We start from the raw sequence: 18485 nt of genomic DNA on the forward strand, positions 1-18485 counted from the left end.
TTCTTATATCCTCGATTCCCGTCGTTGCGTTATTTTTCTATCTCCTGTGTTAATCACACGAGCGGCAGGACTCGTTTTTTTTTTTTCGTACACTCACACACACTCACACACACACACACATACGCACATACGCGCGTGCGCACGCGTATGCGTACGCACATCATCATCTATCCTCCTTCCACTATTCTTCATCGTTTCTCTTCAACGTGCGCCGATATTATCGATCGGTTGATAACGTTTGATCGGATCACACGACCACTTTAGCGAATCTGTGCGATCGCGAATCTATGCTCAACGATCAGCTGACGGTTGTGATTTCTCTGCGATAATATATAACCATTCCAGGCGAGTTTTGGTGTTTTCAGTTGACGACGAGTGACGGTGATAGTGACGGTGACGATAACGATGACGGTGATGGTGACGGTGACAATGACGATGACAATGTCGATGTCGATGAAAATGGCGATGACGATGGCATAGACTCTGACAAGTTCCTTTAGTTCGCTTAATGACTTGAAAACGAGTTACGGTTATAATTCCAATATTCGAGTTAAGTTAAAGCCTTTTTCACTTCATTAAGGGAGAGTCTAAATTTGGATTGGGGTTAGGCTGTTGTGAGGTCGATGGTGATGGTACCTGTGCCACCACCGAGCCCCTCCCCTCGGGCAAGACATTTCCTCCGCCTCCGCTGTTCATACCAACGTTGGTTCCGGCACCCCTTTCCCTCATACTTTCGCAGTAATCTGCAAATATATCACGGAAACGCGCCCAGGATTTCTCTGGTACAGTGATTGCTGTTCTAAAGTGCGTCTTCACCTGGAAAAAACAAAATTACCCATTTGCGTCATGTTTATCACAACTGCATGGGTAAATTAATCCCTTGCCGTACAATGACGAAGCTCCACTCGTCACCGAACTTTCGTACATTAAAATCAATACATTCCCGAGACATTTGCAAAACAAATCAACAAATCATTTGCATACAAATGATAGTACACGTCAAGGGATTAATAAAATTGCTAAACGTGTTGCAATAAGATACATATTCTCGATCACTTTCACACAAAACTCAATGAAAACGCGCGTCGAAACGATAGAATGGCATCTTCTTCCTAGACACCTTGTTTACTAAAGGATTTTTGCTTACTGTAAGTACTTGCTATCACGAAATGTCAGCTCCAAAAGTAGCAACTTAAGAAAAAAGGTAACCATAAACGTTGTTAAATTATTGGAACGGTGAAGCCTCCGTTTGTCAGAAGGTTTGATTTCCACGATAGCGTGCTTGTGATATTTTTGCAAGCTACTCGCGACAAAATACACAGTTTAAAGCACAAGGTAGAGAATTCTTGCTCGAGTAGACGATCCTCCAATTATATCGAGTAGTATGTCACGCATATATTTTCTGTAAACGCTGCTCGATAGCAAAGCATAAGTTGCTCCGGGTGGAGAGATGTGCACCCGAAGCTGCAGCCTATTTTAAAAATAGGTGAATACTCATGGCGGTAAATAAAAACGGCTGCAACTCGAAAGCTGACTGAAATAGGACATTGTTCCGAATCCACCCCTGAAGCGATGCTCGCGCGTTACGATACACCCAAGTGTATATCTTTAGTCTGCACTGTATATATACCTCGGAAATTCTCATGTAGATACCACGGTTATTCTGGCCGATATCAAAATAGAAATTCTTGCTATCCACGCGCATGTACCGTCCCTCTGGCAAGTCACCCTTGAAGCCGTCGTCCGTACCGTATTCCTCGAGAAGGTCCGTCAACGCGTCACGGAACTCGATCATACCCTGTGCCGGTATCGCGATCTGCGTCCTGGGACCCCCTCGTGTGATCGTCTGCGACACCTGTGAACCAAACGTTGGGTCTTCGATAAATGTCTCCAACACGGTTCCCTTTCAAACGTGTGCGTGTACATGACGGAAGTCCACCGGTGACAATGAACGCTCGCTCCCTAAATTCAGAACTGACTATCCTAAGTGCTTTTTACCCTGCGAAACAGATTGCACCTCAAGATGATATCCACGACAGACTGTTTGCGACCCTCCTTATCACCTATCGTACAAAGTAGATGCATTGGCTGGTACATACAGGGTGACTCACCCGCAGGAAACGGCCGCGCGTATTTTCCTTGAGGTCCAAGTAATACCGCCTGTTATCCTTCGTCATCACTTCTGACTTCAGTTTCCCATCGTTTGGTACGTTCTCCGAGCTCGGTGGACCTACAAGGTACCAGACCCGGGACAGAAGAGAACCTTTAGTTTACACGTTATCTTTCTTAACCCCTTAAGGCACGGCAAATGTTTGCAAACGTATTTAAAAATAAATTACAGACGTCAGGCACCTGCAATGTTCACTATTTTCTACAATTGACGTTTAGAGGTCCTTTCAACATTTGTTGTGCATCTTATTTTTATTGACTAGGTGCAAACAGGGATTGTCTTCGAGTAGTAAATATGAAGAAATATTTCATTACAAAGTTTAAATTGTTCTCTTATGGGACTCGTTTGGCTCCTCCTTAGGAGAATATCTCATTGATGCCTTAAGAGGTTGAAGACGCAAGTGACGATAAATAATATTTAGGTAACATTTCCCTCCCCCCTTTACCCTATCTTTCTAAGGACAAACGACTATTTTACATGTTATTAATCTTGCGAGAATCGCAGTTTACCTAAGGATGCATAAAAGTCGCTAAACGTCGAAAGGTAGTTCCGAAACTCGGACGCTGTGCTGAGCGCCAGGTAGATTTGGCTTCTCCTTCCGTCTACACCAATCTGCAAAAAGAACAGTCACCTTTCCATTCCTTTCTCTCTGCTTAAGACGATTTCTTATCCGCTAGCGGCTCGTCACGAGCCCCTTAAGAATATTATAAAATACCTCGGCTACTTTGATAAACCTCCCACGTCTGTTCTGCTTTACATCGAGATAGAATCTTTTACTCTGAATTTGAAGCATCTTCGTCGCCAACTCCTGCTCGCCCTGCTGACTCTGCTGACCTGGAACGTCGTACAAACGGAGTTAGGCTAATCACCGCGACTGTATCGGTTTTTTTTTTTTACAAAGACTGTCTCAGATATTTAGCCTCGAACGTGAATAAACTTTCTAAGATAAAGCGGATAATATTAACGAAATAGGAGCAAAAAGTCCTCGATTTAATAGAGAATCGTTTCTAACAAATTCTGTGTATTATCGAATTTTAGTATACCAGCCGTTATCGGCCATTGTCACGTGTACGTGAGTTTCCGTTTCGGCCATCTTGTCATCATCCATTCAATTTAATACGCTTGTCGAGGTTCGAATTTTGCACCGTGTGCTCGTTATGGCTGCCCAACGTTTATTGTTCTTTGTAGTAATATTCCCAAACAAATTCCACGACCCACTTGTTCCATGGCCGTAGCAATCATCATGGCTGTTTCATGGCTGTCGAAGGGGACGACGAGGAATGGGTGGGATAGGGAGTCCAGAAATAGGTCACCCAGTGTTTATTGGGTCAGCCTGCGCTCGAAGCTCTCTCTGCTGAATTCCCCCAAGCTTTCTGGGTCGAAGCAGCGAAATTCGAAGATTAAGATTCGAACAAGAATCAGAGTAACGAGGAGTAATTGTCGGTTGAATCCGAGGTTTTTCGCGCAGGAGAACAGGTCCTTCGGGACAGGACGAACGGAGTTCGACAAAACGGCGAAGCGATGTTGCTAGTCCTCGCCGATCAATAACAGCTGCAGAGAGGTCAATGACCTCTTTGGTACCCCACTACCGGCCGGATACACCTCTACCTACTTTTTCGCGCTATCGGCGTCGTCTTATCCTTTCCCTCGAGCAAACCACATCTCTGATTTCGACCCAGAAATTCGATCGAATCGCGTACAGTCGACGGGGATAACGGGAAAAAGACTAAAGGGACAAAGTTCGTGAGTTGGGTACTTGGGTCAGCGATGACGTAGAGGAAATAATGGATGTAGGTCATGGGTGTCCATGTTTTGAGAATATTAATCGATTCGTAACTAAGGACGAAGCGTGCTCGGTTTTTCAGTATTTAAAAGAGTGTTCCTATTTGGGGGATGTCGACTTTAAGCGATTTTTAAAATACAGAATTATTATACAGGGAGTTCGGCCACCCCTGTGAAAAAATTTTAATGGGAGATTCGAGGCTTCGTTAAAAAGTTGTTAAAAAATTTCAAATCATTCACGGAAAAATTATTTTCGGTTGCGGGGGTCAATTATAATCATTTTTTATGAATAGACATATCCTCGAAATCTTAACCAGTTTCGAGAAAAAAAATTCAATAAGTGGATAAATTTTTCGACAAAATTAAAACATTTCAAATCGTTCTAAAAAAATTATTTTTAGTTTCAGGGGTCAATCACAATCATTTTTGGTGAAGACACATACCCCTGAAATCCTAACCAGTTTCGAGAAAAAAATTCGAGAAGATGTGAAATTATTCGACAAAATTAAAAAATTTCAAATCGTTCTGGAAAAAATATTTTTGGTTGTGGGGGTCAATTACAAGCATTTTTGGTCAATAGACATACCCCCGAATTCCTAACCAGTTTCGAGAAAAAAATTCCTTACCAAAAATATAATTTCTGGCCAGAAATGTCTGCCCGAATTTTCATGCGAATCTTTAAAACATCATAACTTCTGAACGGATTGGACGATTTTAATGTTTAAGAAAGCAAATTACGCGTATTTTGATGGAGAATATGTACAAATTGCAAAAATATTCGAAAAGTTGGTCCTTAACCCCGCAAAATGAGAAAAACCCCATAAAAATGGTCCAATTTTCAAACAGCCATAATTCCTACAATTGTGAATATATTTTAATGAAACTTTTCTGAAGTAGAGCTCATGGGTATCTACAAAAAAGTATTAGACAATTTTTCTGTAGGGCGTCAAACAAAAATACTAAAAATGAAAAACGAATTTTCAAGAGAAATCGACAGGGGGTAGGTGCCTAATTTTTTCGACGAAAAAAAATTTTTCAAATCGTTTTAAAAAAATTATTTTCGGTTGCGGGGGTCTATTACAATCATTTTTGGTCAATAGACATACCCCCGAAATCCTACGCACTTTCGAGAAAAAAAATTCTTTACCGAAAGTATACTGTGTGGCCAGAAATATTTCTATAACTTTTTAACGAAGCCTCAATCAACAAATTAGTATCCTTGATTTTCGTCTTATTTTGGCCTCTAGAATCTCCCATTAAAATTTTTTCCAGGGGTGGCTGAACACTCTGTATAATAATAATATTCATAAACAATATATATAATTATAGATTGAACGCTTTTTATCTAAGATGTACAATCAATCAGCGAGGTTTAATCTAAATATTAAATTTACAATAGAAAAAGTGAATAGAAAATGTAGAATAAAATTTCTTAATACGACGCTTTGTACTCGAGGAAATTGATTTTAAATATTCGTTGGGCACCGATGCCATCGAGTACGACTAATATCTGACCATCGCTCGTTATTTCTACTTACGTTGGTATTTTAACATCGATTGTGGTACGGCATTATCTATTTTTCATTGATCTTACCGTCTTGTAACTAGCTAGAACCAGTCGAAACAAATAATTCACGTTAAGTATGACAAAGTCAATAATTGCGTCCGTACCCAATAGATTTTCAACGTCGTTCGCCTCGAAAACAAGAGCTTGCACGAAACAAACTTTATTCTATACTTTTGATTCATGTTTTTCACGCGGAATTACCATACTATCGTTCGTTAAAATGTTTCGGACAAATGTTGGACGGTTTTGGGGGGCCACATAATCTAGTATCAGTTATATATATACTTTTTAATATATTAATTGCTGCAACTCGTAATTCCCTAGATCAATCTAGCTATGGAATTAAAAAGTTAATTCATAGATGTTGGTAAATAAAATTTCTTGCACCAAAAGTCAGCATTAGAAAAAGACTGCTTCTGATAGTTTGTTATGTACCAATTACTAAATCCAATATGATTGTATAACAAAGAAAAGGTTTGTTTAATAATTCAAGGGCTCTCGTGGAAAGCAGCGTAGGTGCCAAAATTATAAAACAAATGCCACGTGTAAGAGTACAATTTCATTTCTTCGATAGTAAAAAGCCCCAGCATTAGTTTTCATTTGTTTACAGTTTGACCAACAGACTTTCGTGAACAACGTGGAGCATACTGATCAATGCCATCGTTGGTCCCCAGTATTTACTACTAACACATTAACGACGGGGCATTTTCATTAAATATGTATACTAAAAACGTGATAAATATTTTTGTAATTAATATATTTTATTGAATTGTTTTCTTGCATTATCGGAGAAATTACTAGAAAAGCACACACTTGTAAAACGAGAATGTGTTGACACGTTCACTACCAGACCCCTCGAATCGTCCACGAAAACGAAACTTTGTTTTCGAACAATTGCAAACTAGCATAGAGTCCTACCTATCTTGAAAACTAATATTTTTAGCTCCTAGATGAAAATTCGTGTCACAAATGAAATTGCACTCGAATTGCATACAAAATTTTTTTAACGAGTAAAAAGATTCCCTTTTTTTCTCAATTGTTTGGCACTTACGCTATTCCCCCCCGCGACCCATGAATTTATTTTCGAGTAAAAGGGCGGGGTGCCGAGTATCCGAGCCAATTCCCGCGGTGGCCCATAAGTCAGAACCCTGAAGGATTGATCCCCTGCGCGAACAGCGCGACGAACGATCGATCAAACCGTAAGGGGTTTCTCTGATTACGTACTGGACTGTTGCAGGCTGCCTGGAATTGGGACAGGGCTGAGGTCGCCCTGGAAGATCCTGCTCTTGAACATTCTGTCTATGCTACGAAAGTCCATGCACCTGCACATTCTTCGCGTTCGCCGCGTTCCCAGTCCTCCCTCCTTCTCTCCTGCCCCCTGACCCCCCTTTGATAGCTTACTCTCCGCTACCCCTAATCGATTACTATTTTCAATTCTGGACGAGAAGCTCCTTCCCCCGTCTCCGAGACCCGGTCAAGCGCGGCCTCGTCAATCCGTAGCATCGTCCCTATCGAGCCTCGGGCCGGGAAATTGGGACAGGGTCGAGAACACTCCGTGACGGAATCTCGGCTTCGCATCCCCGTCGATACGTCGTCGCGCACTCCTCTTCACCCTTCCCCTTCATAACAGTCTCCGGTATTTATCAGCGCCGGCACCAGCGCGAACAATATACGGACTCGACGCGACAGACGATCCTCCTCGACTCGGTCATGATCGTTGGCTAGGTGTTCATCTCCCTCGGGCCTGGTGCATGTCCCCCCCTGCGACCATTACACCGACGATTCACCCTGGTCGTCCTCGTCGCCGTCGAGCTGCGTCTCCGCGCAACCTGGCTCGCCTTCCTCCGTCATCCTCCAATCTCGCGTGCCCTCTCGCTTCGACTCCACCTTCCGTGCACCTGCCTCGCCTAGGTCACCATCGGGAGACCAAGGATTCATCGGAAGCTCCCCAGCCGCGAGCTTACAGCCATACGGCTACCATTCTCGCTACTCGGACAACCAAAGGGTTAAATGTTCTTCCTTCGATCACTGCCTTCCTCCGAGCCTAGGATGCGGTTACTTTTCGAGAGTATCGAACACCGGTCCGCGGACATCTCCGGGTGTACCCCTGCCAGCGGTTTCACGACGTCCCTTTCGCGTGCTTTCTTCTTACGTAACCGGGGTATCTTCCCATTTCTTCTCGTCCAGGCCCAGGCGAGGCTAGTCCTCGCTGTACCGTTCGCGGATTTACGAGGCGGACTCGACGTGGACGTCGACGGCGAGCCGCGAAGGAGGCGGGTGCATTGATCTCTGCGCCTGGAGCGCGACTCGTGGCGCTGCACCGACCTGCCTCAATACGAACTGCATATTTCCGTTCTCCCTTCCAGAACGGCCCCACCGCCACGCCGTTTCCATGAACGACCGCCCCGACGACGGTTGCTCTGCCTTCGACGCCTCGGCGCGTCGACGCGTTAACCTTAGCGCCTCCGCTACCGTCGGTAGCCACCGCGACGCTCACCCGCCAGAGAGAGCTCGTCTTCCACGAAATTTCCACCGATTTCGGTTCGAATTTCGAATCGGAAGACGGCCAGGAACGTTCCGGCGGTTTCCACGGGAGCAACAGGTTCGCTAGACGGTGATGCTCGCTGGAAGGGGAAGGGACTTCGAGCTGAGTATGGTGGATACGTTTCAGCGGATTTTTCACAATTTTTTTAGATATTCAGAATTCGATACTTTTTTAAAACTCTGCGTAGCTAATCGAGACATATGTGATCAGGACTTTCAAGACTTTGAAAAATCTTACTTTCAAATTTTTTAATTATTGTCACTGAAAAGTGTGTCTCGAGTTTGATGGATTTAACCCTCCACAAGTTTAAACTAATATTGTACAATATATGTCAATATTAGTTTGAAAATTTATGTAATCCTCCATCAGTTATAATTAATTCTATTTCCCTAATTCAGTTGAGATTGGGAGTCCACTTAAAGAACCTTAACTCTGACCTTTTGAAAAGTTTGTAAAATACAAATGAAAATATTTGCAGAAATTTAAGTCTTGAAAAATATTAAGTCCGTGCGCGGTCAAGGGCAGTAACATTTCAAGGGGTGTAATTTTTCGCATTAAAATAGATCCCGAGACTTTGCAACGCGTTCGAAGCGATTTAAAGCGTCTTGAGCACATAGTTAGGTATATCTTCTGATCTTGCTTCCTTCCTGCCCCTCGACCCTTGCGCGTTACGCATCAGCAATAGTTGAAGCTTGACGTCCGTGCGCTATGAATGCACCGCTCCGCATGCATGATTCATGATGGGCACGAGCTCATTGAATTTTTGTACCGTTAGTGGTTTTCTAGCAACGCCTTCCGACCATGCCTCGGGTTCGTAAAATTTTTCATATCCCAAACCTAATTTGAAAATATAGGTCAACCTTTCCGTCACACCGACCTCGACGTATGCATTTGAAATATAGAAATGTTTGATGTCTCGGGGCCCTCGAAATTTTACTCTTAGGTACATACGTTCCCATGCGTGCATAACATAGGCAACTTGCCACAACGACGAGCGTGAATGTCCACGTCATAACATACAGGATTTTCCTGTCCTTGAACTAAAAAGGTCGCGCACACTCTATTTTTAACCATTATCGAGATAACTGTCGTTAAGATTTCTATCGTGCGGGCAAACGTATTCGATTTGAAATTAAACCACAACAGAATAAAACTATAGAACTTAACTTTCTTTTAATTAATGTTACGATATTACATTTTGATCAACTTCGAGGCTCTATCGGAAACCTTTAATTTTTCTGGGTCAAGCATATTTTAGATTTAATTATTGAGTTAATTGTTTACGTTTTCCTCGGGCCAGCTGTTCGTTATTATTCAATAACGTCCTTTAGTTTTGACGTTGAACGTTGTAGTTCATGCAACACGATCGGTATAAAATCAAATAGATCAAACAGGATTTCTACGTTTGTATTTTGTCTTCTTCGTTAAGAGCCAGAGGGCGTGTGTTTCGCAGAGACAAGACACACAGTAGTGGGGGTAGTCAAGTGTTATAGTAGAGGGGGTGGCGTTCCAGTGGCCTTGAGCGGCCAACTCATATTGTTCGAACTGGAACTACGGACTATTCTACTTCTATTTACTCTTCGCAGTGCTTTGATATTTTTAAATGCAGAATACACTATTATCGTGTCCATATACAGCTTATAAGATGACGTTCTTGTATTCTATGAACACATACAATTGTGTTGATACTTCAAACTCCAGATTCTGGATCCTACGTTTCTATTTTTCTTTTTTGTTCTCATTACACATAAATTGTGTTGTTTTAGCTCGTTAAAATGCTAAGACAGCTTTCACTCAACAGTCGCCATCCTAGTGAATTGTTTTAATTAATTTATCCTTTCCGTAAATCACTATCGCTTCAAGTGCATCACGTGGACATCGTGTAGGACTTGGTACGCCCTGGCATTGTGTTTCTACGACCTAATTAATTTAGAAAGATGTAAATTGAAGGAGGAACTCAGCTCTTGGTGCGTATGTAGAACATCGTCGTTTGAATAATAATGAGAATCTCGTTAACAGGTCAGCATAATACGCCGAAAATTACATGACTCGATAGCTAAATTTTTAAATATGCATGGTCCAGCAAGAATTTAAGATTTTGGCAATGAACTTGGAAGTAGGTCAAAAGATATCGTTGCGATTATAAGAGTATAACGTTCAATTATAAGAAAGTTAATTTAAAAACTGAAGAATTCAAGTTTTATCTTACCTTAATTACAAATCGAATAACACGTTTGCCTATATGATAGACATCTTTATTGATTGTATGACACTACAGCCCTAGCACTTGTAATTGTTCAAGGTCACGGCCTTCGAGGTAATAACTGTCATCCATATTTATGGTTTTCCTTCATAGGTTATTGCCTTTACATTCCAATTGAAATGAATTGTTCTCAATTTAGAAAGTATCAACAACAGCATAATAAATACTACTCTCAGACAAAGATTATTTAGGTTATTATGTTATACGTTCGTAGAAATAAATATTTGCGATATACTGCTTATCAACTTCGAAGCGGAAGCGTGGTTAATCATTTGTTTTGTCAGCAACAAGAAAAGTCACTTATAAACGAATTTTTCTTTCCCGCTGGCTCAGTGCACAAGTATCGATATTTCGTTATCACTGACAGTTCATATTTAAAATGAAAATATTATCTAAAACAATAAAAAGAAAAAGATTAAATATTTTCAGATTCTTAATATATAATATGTAATCATAGTAATTGATTCGAGTGTAATTCTTCGATATTGTTTTCCTGATTTTTACCTGGAATTTCGAGACGCCTAAATACCAACTTCTGCACCGCGTTAAATTCCCTATAAAAATGAGCGATTGAAATCCGCCTTTAATTTTTGTCAGTACTTAAAACCACGAGCTTATCGCTTCACGCGAGCATTCCAACCGTTCAAAGTCTAACGACGCTCGTCTAAAAGATCGCAATATCATTCAACAGAATCGAAGAGTAAACTCACTGACGTAGCGAGCATTAATTACGAGACAATTTTTAACGAACCCCGAGTCGGGATAAATGTGAGGTTATATCGGGCACGATTCCTGATCCGACGATTATCCATGCTAAAAATTTCGAACGACGTGTTCCTACGCACGAAACGGAAAGTGCACGTATTCGTCGTGAAATGCAGTGGCCCATAACCTTTGATACCGTTACAATATTCGTTAGAACGAGTGACGAAAGCGCCAATGGATTTCTGCGAATTCCGCGTTCGTATCTTTCTCACGGTCGGTAAATTATCTCCGTGGGAGACACGAAGGCTGATAAAGAACGACACCCAGATTCTCCAAGCTGCATGCACATCGTTTTCCAATTAGTTTAAATTAATATTCTGTGTTTGTCAACTTCGATTGTTGCTGTGCAAGGGATTTCCTAACTATCGTAAGATACGAGTGAAAAGCATATTCCTCTCTTTTTACAACGAACAAATTCATCATTTTGAATATGAAATTCTTAACATTTATCGTAATTGCCGAATTATCGAGCAAGTATTTCAATACTTGTGCTCGAGTTTCTAAAACTTTTTCCCAACTTCACGAAAATGCCAACGTTTAAGAAATCCAGACGTCGGCTTATTTCAGACCTTGCGTCACGCAACCTAACCTAGACCGTCCACGTATTATTTCTAGGGATGTTTAAGAGTGATCGTTACGACGAAAAGGGAATTAGAACTCGTAATATTTATCGTATTTAGAATATGCCCGGAACTTCGAATCGTTGGTCAGCCGTTTCGTAATGTCTCCGCAGAATATAGTACTAAAATTATTTGTGTACACTAATGTCAATTTTAGAAAAATTAAAAATCGATCAGAAAAAGGTGATTTTTACTTAAATATTTATAATTCGTCGTAAAAACTGAAACAGATAAAACTGACGATAGAAAACGAATATCGTTTCGTATTTCTCTCGAATGACATATGATTAATCTCGAATTACCACGATTAATGAATAACAGCTACCTTCAGGACACCAGTACTGTATTTTGCCCATAGTGTCGCCCCAGCCATTCACAGCATCTGGTTGAGTATCACTTTGCGATATTTCTATAATTTCACCCATTGCATCACTTATTTAACGAAAAAAAAAAAATAAAATAAAAAAAATCCACTATATTGTCGTTGCCCACTTCGACAGAAGTTTTATCCGTGGCGTAGTATTACTTGTAAAATTTCGTAGGACGAAGGCATAGGACGAATTTAGGAAGGCACTTGGTAAATTGCAAGTTCAATGTACTTGCGAGGGCAAGGGCACTAACAAAGGTGAAACTATAAAAAAAATTGCGCACAGGTCACTTTTTCGTCGAGAAGAAAGCCACAACATTTTTCTAAATGCCACTTATTCGATTTAGAACGACTCCGCGCTCGGCGATAAAATAAGACACTCCCGTAACCGTTCCGCCAGAAAATTACTCGCAGATTTCACGCGCGTCGCTGTGAACACGATTGATCGCGAAAGCGACTCGTGAGTGAGTCGGCCGACCGATCGCGGACACGCGCTATCTTCACAGTGCAACGGACTTCAAGCCGGCTTTGCCGCTGACAGATTAAAGCAGGATTTCCAAGCGACGAACGAGAATACACCGCGGATGCGATCCACTCGAAACTTTCACAGGGACGGGGAGAACAAGAGAAGAAAAAGGTGTAGAGAGAAATCGCCGTGATGATGTGTCACAACGAGAACTGGGTGAAAAAAACCGTCAGCGCAACAGCACAGTCATCTCAAGATGACACATCGCGTTTCGTTGACTGGTCGCGCACGTTGTGGTCGCGGTTCCTTCCATTTGTCGGCGCACACCACGACGCGTGACCATACGGAACATATTGTCCGACGAGAAGCTGGACACAGGAACGACACCGAGCGACGACGACGTGTCGTCGGACGCGAAATCCTACACGAATGACGTGCCGGTCATTCATGGAGCCCGCCGTCATGCCGATGGAATGCGTACATCATGGTGGTGAAATCGTCCTGACCAATCAGCGATCGCCTAGCACCGGCTTCTGCGTCGCGAACCACGCGCGCCACGTGACTTCACAGCCTGACCACGTGACACCGTTGCACCTCCCACCACGCGACCCAGCTCCACGACATGATCGCGTGACGTCACGACCAGCTGACTGCGCTAGTACGGTTCCCTACTCCTTTTCCTCGTCCTGCCGCTACTGCTGCTACTTGTGTTTCTTCTCCCGTCTTCCATTTTTCGATGAATCCGTTTCTAACGCACCGAAATTGATGCGACGCGTCTCGCGCGCTATGCGAACCGAGAATAGGCTCGTGATGTAGCTTTCCCGCTGGAGGTGCATTTTACCGCAGCCAGAGGGGGAAGTGTATACGAAGACGAGTTTTGAGACTAGATTCTGAAAACGGATCTATGATTTGGCGCACAGATATACAGATCTAAATAGTATCCTTCGCTGCCAGTCTTCCACATTGATATCTTTCTCCGGAAATTTTGTCAAACCCAAAAGTATAATGCAAGATGTTTCTATTATCTTGCACATTCTAATGTCTTGTAGCGGAATATGGTCAAAAATAATCATAAACTGAGTGTAATGAAAAAGTACAACATAAATATAAAAATGTCACCAAAGAATAATCCGAGTATGTCCAACATCGACAGTCATTGTCCTTATTTTAACTCAGTACGTGAACCAATGAATATTAATTATATCAACTTCTTTTGTATTTTATTTATTTACTCACTAGGGTCGAAGTCAGCTCCGCCCGCATCCATTCCGCCTGGATTGCCATATTCTAAAGAAAAATAGAAAGAAATCACTATTAGAAATGGCTACAAAGAAAAGATGAACATTGAAGTGGTCCTACTTGCTAATGATGTCATTAAATATTTCCTGTTTTATAAATCGGAAAAAGTACGCCAGGTAGCGTGTACATCGTAATAACCTAACCCATAAACCTCGTTATAAAATTCCAATATTTCGTTTAAAATCGAAATTAAAAACCTATCTCAAACTATACGGATATAGTTTATGAATGCATACCGTATATTATATGATAGAAAGCGCAACACACCTAACCTAATCAAATTCCATGTTACATTAGTAAAACAAATGGAATAATCAGAGAGATCGATGTCGTAGTCATGACATTTTGGAATACTACAACAACGAACCGAAAATGAGAGATAATAACAAATAATTGATTCGATATTGAACAGTGAAAATGGTGTCTTTACAAATGGCAATAATTTTGAAAAGAAAACACGAATTATTATAGATATTTGGTGAAAAAATAATATATATCACTTCATTGCCATCTTTGTATTGGTACAACATTCGTATATGGAAAGTATTATATAATCCTTCACATTGTCAACTAGATTACATCGATTGAATTTATTTCTTTATATTTGACTTACAAACGTATCTCTGATTTAAGTATGTAGTTATAAACATTGAATATGTAGAGCGTCAATATGTGTTACTAAATACCGATCGATCATTCGCCTCGCTGAATATTAACATTGTGGAATCGGTGTTGGGCTCGGGTTACGTTTCCAGTGTCAATTTCTACCCGATACCGCCGAAAGATTATCTAGCCTCGAATCGATTGAACGTTTTTAAACGATAAATTGAATTACTCCCGTTGCTAGCAGATACATGTCGTGACCGTTTCGTTTCGAGGCCAAGATCCACTAGCTCCTGGGGGTGGGGGTTGCCTATGGCACGTGTGAAATTTACGCGAATCGTGGCCAGACGGTTCCTTCGTTTTGCATGCGCGCATTTATCACGGTGTTGGTACAACTTCCGTGGCTGTGTTCCGTGCGTGTGTGCCAGATATGTGGATCGGCAAGTTACATCACGCGTGTTCATTCGAGGACCATTCCGGTTGTCTCGTCTAGCGCGGTCAGGGTGCCTGTCACACGGAACTGACAACAGAGAACGGTTCCCAGAGGCCGCGACTTTCAAAAAGAACACCTGGAGGGAACTGGCATCGTTGGTGCACAACGCATCGGTGATGAGCAAAACTCTTATTTAGACTCTGGACACGCACACACATCAAATAAGAAATAAAAGATGAACAACATTCGATCCGTTCTGTTTTTGACGAAAACTACAATTTTAGTTGTAAAATGAGGTTAGGCCTGACAATGAAACTTCCAGCTACCCTTTGTTTTGCCTTTTTCGTAGCACATATGCACTGTTCTCGCCGTGTATTTATTTTGTCCGTATTATCAAAATTCGGTGCAATAAAAGCATAAGGTATTGAATGTACCAAACATGTTTTCATTCGTCATTTATTATTCGAACAGAATTTTGCCCATGCTGTTGCGAATGCGACTCGGGGCTGAAGGGAAGAAACAGAATTGGAGAAAAGGGGGAAGAAAAACTTAAAAGCACGAAGTAGAAAAAGATGAGAGTGCGTGCGAGCGCGAGGGGTGAACAAGCGATAAAGAGAGAGAAAATAGGAGTACGAAGCGCGAGGTAAAGAGGGAGCCAGAGGGGAAGAAAGAGACCAGAGAGCGTGCGAAAGAGACGAGGTGAGAGCGAGAGGGTACGACGCAGGAGGAAAGAGGACAGGGTTTGTCTCTCGGCCGATACGCGGCCGGCCATCTTGGATCCTGGGTATCGTTGAAAAATAGCGATTCTTTTCGGCGGTTGACAGAACGCCACGAGGGCTGAAAGGAACGATCGGGCGTGTGCGAGCCCGCGGTGCTCACGGACCGTGCGCGGAGTAACCGCGCGGGTCAACCGCGACGGAGGTCGTCGCGTTTGCTCATGGAAACGACGGTCCTGGTGACCGGAATCGCAGCACACGGTGCCACAGCCACAGAAAGATGTCGGTTCGCGCACGTTTGCAACACGTATCGGAGATCGTGCGCGATACGGGACACGTCGAGCAATCGTGCACGCAGGTTCGTGCAATCTCTGGATCCTTACTTTGCTGTTGATCGTCCAGGCTTTCCCGGTCAGACATTGCTCTTAACGCGGTCTCTTTCTTCGGTTCCACGCGTCGTCCCTCGACGTCTCGGCAACAGGCCCCGACGACCAAAATCCCCGGCACTGTCCGTGGCGCGACCCCGATATATCACCACTAACCAGCCAGCTCACCAACCCAGCACACCACTTGCGAATTTTTCACTTCTTCACACACCACGGTCCGACCGCCGACCGACCGTCCGTCCACGGCACCAGTCGTCACCACCACCACCACACGCTCGCTCGCTCGCTCTACACCGTTCCACGCTCGCTGGCCCGACTCGCGCTCGCCCTCGCTCGCTCGCTCGCTCGCTTCTTCGTCTTTCACTCGTGCTCCGCCACCGATCCCCGTCGCGGTGCGAGTGAGTGAGATACCGCTATTACTTACTCTACGCGAACGCACACACTCCTGACCTTTCGTCGTGAGACCTGCGCGTGTCCATCTATATAAGACTGCTTCATAGCCACGGTACGATCCACTATGCCCGACTTCTTCGCTCCAACGCCAACTCTACTTTCTACTCTCTCTCGCGCCCGTTCGCTCTTTTTAGCGGTTCCTATCGGTTTATCTCTTTCCAACCGACTGGTAGACTACTCTTCCAGCCGATTGGTGGCACCACGGTATGCTCGGTTAATATCGTTCACGTACTTACGTATCGTATCGTATCGCGCTCGCGTCCATCTTGCGTTCGAGATATCGAATCGTCTCGGTGGCAACAGAGCTATACTTCGTCCAGCAAACGAAGACTCGAATCAACAAAACCACGTGACTCACATCAGGGCCGTGACGATGCGAGCGTTGGATTGTGCATTTGGGGAGGCCTCAAATTACTAGTTAATATAATAATTTCTCATTTGTGGTGAATTGTTAGTTCTATTTAATGGTTCTGAGGTTGGCAATAATTTCTTAACGGATGCTCCAGTATCAGTTTTTCAACACTTTGTCAAGTATTTTTGTGTTTAGAGTCGAAACTTTCGATTCACTATACGACAAACCTATGACACACTCCTGAACAGAGACACAAGCGGACCAATAAGATCGTATCGCAGTCATATGGTTTTGTTTATTCAGTCTTTCGACTCACTGAACGAACTATAGACGCCTGTAGACGTTGGTTGCAGAGATGCCAGAAAGGCACCGAAGGTGCACTCTCACACTATGTCAGATCACGCGTACGTGAGCTCGTGGAGTTTCGGAAACCCGACAAAGACAAAATGACATATGCCCTCTTTTTCGATTCACCGAAGCTGCCCAAAGTAAGTTCGAACCGTCTCGTGGGAGTCGAGAGAGAAAGGCTCACACTTCCCTTCTCGCTCTTGAACAACTAATATCCGACCTCCCGTCAACAGGTCTCCACTGGCCTCTGCTGACGGCTGCTGACCACTCCTGGAATTTCTGACAACGTATAACGATTACGACTGGCTACTGTTAGTCTCTCCCAGTCTCTGCTGACCGCAGCTGACCACTCCTGGAATTTCTGACAACGTATAACGATTACTACTGACGTCTGCCAGCCTCCGCTGGCCTCTGCTGACCGCTGCTGACCACTCCTGTTGCTTCTGACAACGTATAACGATTACTATTGACTTCTGCTTGCCTCCGCTGGTCTCTGCTGACCGCTGCTGACCACTGCTGACCACCGTTTATATTTCTGGCAACGTACAACGATTACTACTGGCTACTGCCACCCTCTACTGACCCCTGCCAACATCTCCCGACATCAGCTGGCCTCTGCCAACATCTCCCGACGTCAGCAGATGTTGGCAGAGGTCAGCAGAGGGTGGCAGTAGTCAGTAGTAATCGTTGTACGTTGCCAGAAATATAAACGGTGGTCAGCAGTGGTCAGCAGCGGTCAGCAGAGACCAGCGGAGGCAAGCAGAAGTCAGTAGTAATCGTTATACGTTGTCAGAAGCATCAGGGGTGGTCAGCAGTGTTCAGCAGAGGCCAGCAAAGGCAAGCACAGGCAAGCAGAAACCTGCAAAGGCAAGCAGCGACTTGTAGGGACATGCAGTAGTAAGTATTAATCGTTATGCATTATCAGAAATACCTGCAGTGGTCAGTAGCGCTCGGCAGAGGCCAGGAAAATTCAGTAGAGACAAGCACACGCTGACAGAGATCAGCAAAGACCAACAGAGGTTAGCAGAAGTCTGTAGTAATCGTTATAGGTTGTCAGAAATATAAGCGATGGTCAGCAGAGTCCAGCAGAGGCAAGCAGTAAGCAGGAGCAGTCAGTAACAGTCGCTGTATGGTGTCAAAAGTTGTCGGGAGTTTTGTTCTTTTGTCAGCATTGGTCATCAGAGGTTATCAGAGGCAAATAGAAACCAGGAGTAATTTGCAGAGTTCAGTAATGAACTCTAGGAAAGGCAAGTAAAAATACCTGGCCAGTCGAGATTCCAAATCGTATGCCGTAGACGGGAGGTCGGATTTCAGTTGTTAAGAGCGAGAAGGCAAATGTGAGCCTTTCTC

At 43.4% G+C, this 18485-nt stretch overlaps 1 protein-coding gene across 4 annotated transcripts in view; it reads right to left on the reverse strand.

Annotated features, from left to right (window-relative positions):
* Positions 1–16477, reverse strand: part of Pur-alpha (Purine-rich binding protein-alpha) — a 27015-nt gene extending 10538 nt beyond the window's left edge. Inside the window, exons 1-7 of one of the 4 annotated variants that reach the window (XM_076769111.1) lie at positions 15980–16477; positions 13782–13832; positions 2886–3004; positions 2680–2782; positions 2100–2230; positions 1631–1855; positions 637–816 (exon numbers count right to left, since the gene is read on the reverse strand). In XM_076769111.1, coding sequence (XP_076625226.1) covers positions 637–816; positions 1631–1855; positions 2100–2230; positions 2680–2782; positions 2886–3004; positions 13782–13832; positions 15980–16016 — 846 coding nt within the window. In that variant the 5' untranslated portion in view covers positions 16017–16477. Of the gene's footprint in view, positions 1–636; positions 817–1630; positions 1856–2099; positions 2231–2679; positions 2783–2885; positions 3005–6743; positions 6874–12037; positions 13516–13781; positions 13833–15979 lie in introns of those variants that run through there. The other 3 variants (XM_076769109.1, XM_076769108.1, XM_076769110.1) reach the window with 3 other exon arrangements.
* Positions 16478–18485: the final 2008 nt, after the last annotated feature.

This window comes from Colletes latitarsis, chromosome 7 (assembly GCF_051014445.1).
Source record: "Colletes latitarsis isolate SP2378_abdomen chromosome 7, iyColLati1, whole genome shotgun sequence".
In the NCBI taxonomy this organism is placed as follows: Eukaryota; Metazoa; Arthropoda; class Insecta; order Hymenoptera; family Colletidae; genus Colletes; species Colletes latitarsis.